The 8,383-nt window shown below is 45.2% G+C and overlaps 2 protein-coding genes across 2 annotated transcripts; both read left to right on the top strand.

Moving 5' to 3' along the window:
* Positions 1-285: 285 nt before the first annotated feature.
* CSKMT (citrate synthase lysine methyltransferase) lies at positions 286-5,280 on the top strand. Its single transcript, XM_061606638.1, has 2 exons — positions 286-402; positions 2,788-5,280. Exons 1-2 carry the CDS (start codon positions 306-308, stop codon positions 3,453-3,455), a joined length of 765 nt encoding a protein of 254 aa, XP_061462622.1. The 5' UTR covers positions 286-305; the 3' UTR covers positions 3,456-5,280.
* A 1,042-nt stretch (positions 5,281-6,322) lies between these two features.
* On the top strand, positions 6,323-8,041 carry LOC133375114 (ubiquinol-cytochrome-c reductase complex assembly factor 3-like). The gene is made up of 2 exons (XM_061606641.1): positions 6,323-6,527; positions 7,656-8,041. Exons 1-2 carry the CDS (start codon positions 6,408-6,410, stop codon positions 7,785-7,787), a joined length of 252 nt encoding a protein of 83 aa, XP_061462625.1. The 5' UTR covers positions 6,323-6,407; the 3' UTR covers positions 7,788-8,041.
* Positions 8,042-8,383: the final 342 nt, after the last annotated feature.

Raw genomic sequence — 8,383 nt, 5'->3', positions numbered from 1 at the left:
ATAGTGGTTCATTGTTTTTATTAGAAGTAATCATATATTTTTGATACTTTCAATATTTTTATTTATTTTAATCCATCTTTCCGTTTTCGTTCCTTTGATTGTTATATTTGCAAATAAAACAATCATTAAAGAAAGAAGCATATAATGCAGCTTCCTATGTCCCTAGGGGGGAAATGTGACGCTGGAGAGAAAGCGCTGGGCAATTTGCAGACGCTCCCTGCCAGAGCTGAGCTGCCTCCTCCTTGTGGTACAGAGCATCTCATCTCCTTAGCTCCTCCTTCCCCGTTTCTCCCACCCCCTTGGAGATGGCAGCCGCAGCAACTTCAGGCTTGAGGAAAGGCCTTTGGGGTGCTTTCAGAACCCTGATGCGCTCCTCCTCACATTCTTCCGCCTTTTGGGCAGGTGGGTGCCAGTATCTCTTCTACTGAGGGAGAGGGGATTGGCATTTTCACAATTAAAGTAGTTCATTGCTAGGCAGGGCTCCTCCAGGCAAGCTGAGCATTCCTCCTGATTTGCTTGCTTATGCGCAACCTATGTACTGAGCATACATCCTGATTGGTTTTGCAATTGGTTTTGAGACGGTGTCAGGTATTTCATGAGCGTTCTCCTTGGCTGCAAACGCACAGCATACATTTTAAGCACATTAAAGGCATGTTGCCCTTCCTCCCAAGAATTCTTGGAGTTGTTGTTTGTTAAGGGTGCTGGGAGCTCTGTGAAGGGTGAACTGCAGTTCCCAGGATTCTTTGGAGGGGGATGCTTTCAATGTATGATATGTACATTCCCCCCCCCCACTTGTTTGCAGGGTGGCTAGGTGACAGTTGCGTCAAAGCAAGTTTTATCCCACACTTCCCAGTTTCTTTCCTGTCACTTTCCTTATTGCAAAAAAGTCTGATCTTTTAGGGGAAGCGGGTTTGTTGCACAAAAGCTCCCAAACAGTTGTAATTGTGCAACTTGAGCTTGCTGGTATGTGACTGAACCCCACCCAAAAAACAGCGATAGTCTGCTGGTGCCCAGTCTTTACTGAGCATTTGTTCTGATTTGTTTATGGGGCTGCTACACAACAATATGCATTCATCCTGATTTGCTTGTGGGGTGTTTTATACATCTTCCCGTTAATCATGCTTTCATCCCAGACTTTTGAATGCATTTCCCTGCCACTGAAAAAGTCTGTGTTGTTATTTTTTTTAAGTAGATTTGTTGTTCCAGGGTGACAGCGCACTTTAATCAGCTTTAAATGTGCAAACTATGGTTGTGTTCACACCATATGTTTAAAGCACGTGGCTTCCCCCAAAGAATCAAATCAAATCTGACTATTGTTCCACCATCCCTCCCTATCCATTCCAACCTATGCTTCTCTGCACATGTGTACCAACCATTGCCTTACCCCATATATGCCCACTTGACCCCTTCAATTGGCAGAGCCTGGCACTATGAGAAGTGCCACAGAATATACACTCTGCACTCATAAGGAATAGATCTTTTAGTGTGGCAGCACCTACACTCTAGAACTACCTGCTTCTTGACATAAGATTATAAAGATAATCTCAGGCTGTGTACACACCATACATTTAAAACCCCTGACTGCCCCCAAGAATCCTGGGAACTGTTGGTGGTATTCAATGCTTTTAATTGCAAGGAGAGAACCAATATGTGATACAGAGGATTGCTTTATATGCTAGAAAAGCCCCCATAATTAGAACCATTCAGTAGTGGAGTGGCAAATTCAGAAGTGCAGGTCCCTTCATGGTAGTCACAGCCACACCCTTTCTTTTTTGCTGCGGGGTTGAGAATTAGATCCTTATTAATGCCTTCTTCCACATCCCTAGGAGACAATATGCATGAAAGAGGAGAGTGTTAGCTACTGAGAAAAGTCTTCTCAGTGTTTGACTCACTTACTTTCACTCTGATTGGCTTCAGTTAGCAGGAAAGGACCAGGACGCATGTTAGAAGACTCCTCTCAGTGGCTGACACACTCCCCTTTCATACTGATTGGCTTGTAGGATACTAGAGACATAGGGACCCTGCTAGGACCCTACTCCCCCAAAAATAAGGGATCTAAGACACCCTCCCCAAGACCCTGAATTACTACACTTCTGGAACCATTGTATAAATTCTAACCAGTGGTTAACTGAAGAATTATATAACAAGTGCAATAATTGCATATACTAGTTGTTTCACAATGCAGTCCTACTCAAAATTAAGCCTCACTCCACTCAAAAGTAAGGCTGTGTAGACACCATGCATTTAAAGCACAATGCCCACCCCAAAGAATCCTGGGAACTGTAGTTTGTTAAGGGTGCAAGGAATTGTAGTACTGTGAGCAGTAAGCTACAATTCCTGGGATTCTTTGGGGGAGTGGGCAATGTGACCCTGTCTGCACCTTACATTTAAGCACTATCACATCACTTTAAATAATCACAGCTTCCCCCAAGAATCCTGGGAAGTGTAGTTTGTGAAGGACAATGAGAGGCGTTAGGAGACCCCGCCCCATATCCCTCACAGAGCTGCAGTTCCCAGAGTTCTCTGGGGAAAGGGATTGATTGTTAACCCACTCTGGGAAATGTAGCTCTGTGAGGGACAGAAGGATCTCCTCACAACTCTCAGCACCCTTAACAAGCAACAGTTCCCAGGATTCTTTGGGGAAAGCCATGACTGTTTACAGTGGTATGATACTGCTTTAAACATATAGTGCAGATGAGAAGAAAGCCAAGGTGAAACGAAGTCTACCAAATATGTGGCCTCCACAGTTGACTTGCCTGATACTTTCTGCCTCTGTCCATCTTCCAGATGACCTGCTTTGGCAAATGGACCAGCGCGATGCCTGGGACCGCTTCTACACTGCGCAGGAAAAAGGAACTGTGAGCCCTGGTCACTTTGACTGGTTCTTCTGCTATGAAGAAGTCTCCAGCTTCTTGCTTTCCATCCTTCAGAGCCTGTCAGCTGGCCAGGCCCAAATACTGGACGTCGGCTGTGGCACGTCTGCTTTAGGTCTGGGCCTCTATAGAGACTCCCCTCGCCAACTTCATATCTCTTGTTTGGATTTCTCCCCTCCGGCCATCAACACCCTGTGCCGACTGGTGCAAGAGAGCCCCCCACCTGGGCACCCTCTTTCCGAACTGCACTGCCACGTGGCTGATGCCACCAACCTAACTGGCATCTTTCAGCAGGGATCTTTCCATCTTGTACTTGACAAGGGGACCTGTGATACGCTGCTGCGCTGCCCCCAGGGCCCAGGCAGAGCCTGGACATTAGTGGCAGAGTGCCTGAGGGTGTTGAGACCCACAGGCAGCTTGCTTCAGTTCTCTGATGAGGATCCCGATGCCAGGATACCGTTCTTGGAACAGGCTGGAGGTTTGAATGTTACTGTGAAGGAAATTGAGCCTATCAATGGTATCTGCTACTATGTTTACATGCTAAGCCCGGACTCATCAGGGACTAGGGCAGCAGTCAAATAGAAGGGGGACTCAAAATTGTACTTTATGGGGCAAAGGAAAATCAGTGGGGCAACTTGAGGGTGAAAGAATTTGGGTGCCATCTAATGTTCATTCTGCACTTGTAAGGAATTGCTATTTCAATGGAACTCCCTGCCTATCGATATTAGTTTCTGCTGCATTTTGGACCGGCTGAAGTTCTTAATTTGTTTTCAAGGGCAGCCCCATATAGATCACACACATTGCAATAATCTAGTCTGGAAGTTACCAGAGCATGGAGTACAGCCACCAAGACATCTCTACCCAAAAGCAGCCACAGCTGGTGAACCAGCCAGAGCTGGAAGTGAACAGTCCTGGCCATGCTTGCTGAGGCTGATGGGAGTTACATGATTAAGACACATTAACATTCATGTCTCAGATCATTAAGATGCAGTAAGACCCCTTAAACAAGGGGAACCAAGGAGTTCTTTCCGCAATCTCCAGTAAATGGTTTCCAGTGTATTATACAAAGTCATCCTGTTGTCATCTTTTTACCTGTGATGTGGGCTAGGAAATATTCTTCAGAGTTTTTCCCCCAGCACTTTTATTTTTCTACAGGGGAAAAAAGATCTATTTCATAACTTCATTAATGACAATGAACATGAAATGTTAAAGTAAACTGAGCACAAATGACCCTAATTTGAATAGGAATAATTTCCAATTCAAAGTTTTCCAGAAAACTCTCATCACTGCTTTTTACATTCCTTGCCAGTTGAGCCAATTCCCAAACTTTTCTAAAGTATCATTCTGTTGTTTGGGTTCTTGTGGTCTCCATTCTTTTGCATACAGGATTCTAACTGCCAATATAATTTATGAAATTTATTCTCTGTGTTCACATATTACTGTGACTTCCGCATTCATTTAGTAAGAAACACATTGGATCTAATGAGATCTCATAACCTGTGAATGCCATTATTAGTCTTTTCCCAAACTTTTTTGCCAAATGACATTCCCACCATCTATGGCAATCCTCCCCTTCTCCTCTCCTTTTGACATTTTCAGCAGAAATTTGCTTTTATTTTACTTATTTCCATTTGGATTATTTTACATCCTGCTTTTGTTCCATCATGGAATCCAAGGTGGATTTTATTTATTTTCTGTTCCATTTTCCTGCCCTTTGTTTAAACTGTACTCTCCTTGGGGCAGGGATTCCTTTCCTTTTTTATTTATTTAACTCTATAAAGCACCAAGCATATTGATGTCACAATCAAACTTGTTTTTTAATGTATTAATCTTTTGTTGGTCTTAGCCCCAAATTCTCTTGCTGTAAGAGTATGCAAGTTTTGAGACTCCACAGAACTCTTCATCAGGCATATGTGAAATGTGGGTTAATAAAAAGGGACTTAACATGGAAACTCTTGCTAGGCTCATAACTCTGTGTCAGAAAGAATTCTCTGTGATTAGCAAAATGGAACAATCTACTGCAGAAATGATTGGGAAGTCAGTGAAAGAACCATAGCCCATAAAGTTCAAAACCATAGACATTTTTCCACAGCATAGCTTTCAATCTCTTTGATCTGTTCTCTAGATTTTAAAAAAATATTTTTCATTATATATCACCAACATGAACATAAAATAAAGCAAAGAATAAGATAAAACAGTACAACTATCTGCATATAATGACGAAGGATTTAGATAAATATGTTACAGGGTAGAGAGAGATGTTAAGGGTTAAACTATAAGAACTATTCTGTTGTAGGCCAGGGTCTTTCCTGCTTGACCTGGCTGAGTTGCTAGCAACTGGTTACTCCACGCTCTCCTGCAAGGGATATTTATGAACTCCAAAATCAGGTATATCCATCTTGACACTTGTCATCTGTTTTAAGTCACCTGGAGACCATTGGTATGAGGCGACTAACAAATTAATAATAATAATAATAATAATAATAATAATAAAAGTCACTAGAGGAAGTAAAGTCTTGCCTAGTTTCATTAAATGAGTCAGTGGCTTTATAGTGTCTTAAAAGTTCTTAAGTAGCAAGTCAATTTCTCCTAGAAATTTTAACACCCACTGACCTGACCGCTGGCTTCCTGAATCTGAGAACTCTCCATTGCGGGGAAATCCGGGATTCGATTTGATTTTTTCACACTGGTGGAAAATGCAAGGTTGTCCCCCTGCCCCCAGCTTTTAGACATCTAAAATGCCAACCTTATACATGTCTACCCACAAGTAGGTCCCAGTGAGTTAAATAGGGCTTGCTCTCAGGTAACTTGGCACACAGCATTGCAGCCATCAGAGTGTAATGCATCTGCGTGCCAGACATGGGAACACCAGGCATCTGACTGCAAATGAATGCTGAAGTTGGGCTGGGACATGATTGCGACCTGAGGGGTATTCTGTATGGCGGATTTGGGGCTTGGAACTCCAGGCCAGTCTCTGACTGACTTATAGTGTTTGCAATGGACTACATTGCAGGGCTGTTGTAGTAAGTCACTCCCTCTCATCCTCCAGCAATATGAGGCTAATGGGCTGTATTTGCATTAGGACCTGCCCTATCCTGAGTCAGACCACTGCGTGGTCCAACTACTTCATTACTGCCCAGTGCCTGACTGACAGTGGCTGTCCAGGATTTCAGAGAGAGTTCTCTCCCAGCCCCATCTGGACATACCGGGGATTGTGTGCATGCAGAGCAGCTGCGCTGTCCCTGAGCTGCAGCTCTTTCCCACTGACACTGTAATTTTCAAGGCCCATTTGAAAAACAAATATAAACATTCAAAAAAGTCCACACTAAACAAGACCCGAGTGAGTCTTTGGCGCTGTTTTCATTTCTCCATCACTCTCACCTTTTCCTATCTCTATGGATTGGCCAAGACACTCTAGCCCAGACACACCTTCTACTCTCTATGGTGGTCCTCCACCTTTTTTCTTCCCCCGCGCCCTTCCCAGGAGGCTGGTCTCCCTCTCTTCTGTCCGTTTGGACACCTTCGTTGGTTTCCATGGGGACTCTGTACCGCCTAGTCATGGGGGTCGTGGCCGTGGCAGGGTGCACAGGCGTGGGGGTTGCTCTTTGGACTCTGGTCGCGCCGGACGAAGCGCACAGAAAGGAGATGGCAAAGGTGGGGGAAGATCTGTGGCAACGTGATGGAGGTCAGAGTATGCAAGGATGCCTCTCTGAGCACGAGCTTTGTACGCACAAGGAATGCCCTGCTCAGTCTTTGGAGTCTTCAGTTACAGGAGGTGTGAGAAACCTTTGGCCCTTCCCTTGTTGATGAACTACAACTCCCATCGGCCCCAGCAATGGCCAGTGATGGTGGGAGTTGTAGTTCAGCAGCATCTGGAAGGCTCCAGTCCTTTCGATCATTTTGATAGCCCTTTTCAACCAGGTGCTCAATAACGTGCAGCAAGAGGAGCCAATCTGAAAAGCCAACACTACCTAGTCTTTCTCTGCTGCTATGAGTGGCTGAGGCTTCTAGAAGTGAAGGGCCTGAGTTGGCTCCTGGCATCCATGGCCATTAGAAGGATAGCCGGATCCTCTTGATTGAAGGGGGTGCAGGGGAAGTGTCACCTTTTGAACAATAATCTAACACCGCCATACACCTTTTGAACAATAATCTAACACAGGGTTGGGGAACTGGAATCAATCTGGTGGGCCAGATGGTTATCTCCCTCACCCCTCATGGGCCAAGTTTGACAGTGCGTGGAGGTGCCCACCTGTCAATCACTTGATGTCACAATGACAAGATGTGAACTTTTTTTGCCTGCAGGGGTCTTCTGAAGCCCCTTTCAAATTGTGATCTTCAGCAGCGGTTTGCCTGCAAACTCCCTTTTGGCTAAGCCAGGTTTTTTATCTGCCCCATGCCTGACATATATGACCTCAGGTATAGGGAAAGTGGGTGTAGCTTGCACAAAATGGCCTTATGGGCCAAAAGGTGAGACCTGGGGTGCCTCATGAGGCCTGCAGGCTGGAGGTTCCCCACCCCCAGTCTAACAAATAAGGGAAGATGAACATTCCAGTTCATATTTTTTGGTCAATCCTTTCAAACTAAAAATGTTATTTTTTTATTGCGTTATTAAAGTGTATTCATTAAAATACACACTTGTCTTCATTTATTTAAAAATTGCTTTCCCATCCCCTCAAAGTGGTATCTGAATCTTTCCTAGAGCTGTGTCACTGTCGTATTCCCCTTTCCCCCTCTTCTTGGGATTCCCTTCCTTCCCTTCTAACATCTTATTTCTCCCTTCAGGAGTACCCCGAGTCCAACCCTCTGCTGCGAGCTGAGCGGCAACAGCAGAATGTCATGATAATGGAGATCCTGAAGGAGGCAGCTGAGACCAACCAGAACGTGGCCAGCAAACCGTGGCCCTGGAGAAAATAGGGCAGCTGCCATTGTGGGGTGGAAAAAGCCTTCCACAGTTGCGGCACCCTGAGTCACCTCACTCAGCATGGACCCTTCTCTGCTCTGTACTGAGAACTCTGCAGAAGATGCTCTGTGGCTGCGTTGTGTTGCGCAGGGACTAGAAGGATTTTGCTCTCTCTCCAGTGGGGATGTTTCTGTATCCTACTCTGCAACAGCATACAGTCTGCTGTTATGTAAACAGCAAGTGATAAAATGACCCTTGCAAATTACAATGGTATCTCTGCTTATTTAAAGGCTTAGGTGCCCAGTTTATTGTGAACTATATAATAAAACCTCCCTTGTCCACGATTTAATTGTGGATGAGGGTGCCGACCTGGCATGTATAACCGAGACCTGGGTGGGTGAGCAGGGAGGAGTTGCTCTCTCTCAGCTTTGTCCACCTGGGTATACGGTGCAGCACTATGGTGGATCTGAGGGTCGGGGAGGCGGGGTCGCTGTGGTCTATAGGAGTACTTTCTCTCTCACCAGGCATCCTGTCCAGATGGCGACTGGTCTAGAGTGCCTCCACCTTGTGCTGGGCCAAGGAGACAGACTGGGAATCCTGTTGGTGTACC

Source organism: Rhineura floridana, chromosome 22 (genome assembly GCF_030035675.1).
Source record: "Rhineura floridana isolate rRhiFlo1 chromosome 22, rRhiFlo1.hap2, whole genome shotgun sequence".
NCBI classification, from domain to species: domain Eukaryota; kingdom Metazoa; phylum Chordata; class Lepidosauria; order Squamata; family Rhineuridae; genus Rhineura; species Rhineura floridana.
Note: the sequence above shows the minus strand (reverse complement) of the source record. Positions and strands in the feature narration are given on the sequence as shown.

Excerpts from the sequence above, each read along its gene's own strand:
- CSKMT (XM_061606638.1), top strand. The coding sequence starts at position 306 with ATGGCAGCCGCAGCAACTTCAGGCTTGAGGAAAGGCCTTTGGGGTGCT. Across the intron at positions 403-2,787 it reads TTCTTCCGCCTTTTGGGCAG|ATGACCTGCTTTGGCAAATG; the intron begins GTGGGTGCCAGT and ends TCCATCTTCCAG.
- LOC133375114 (XM_061606641.1), top strand. The coding sequence starts at position 6,408 with ATGGGGACTCTGTACCGCCTAGTCATGGGGGTCGTGGCCGTGGCAGGG. Across the intron at positions 6,528-7,655 it reads ACAGAAAGGAGATGGCAAAG|GAGTACCCCGAGTCCAACCC; the intron begins GTGGGGGAAGAT and ends TTCTCCCTTCAG.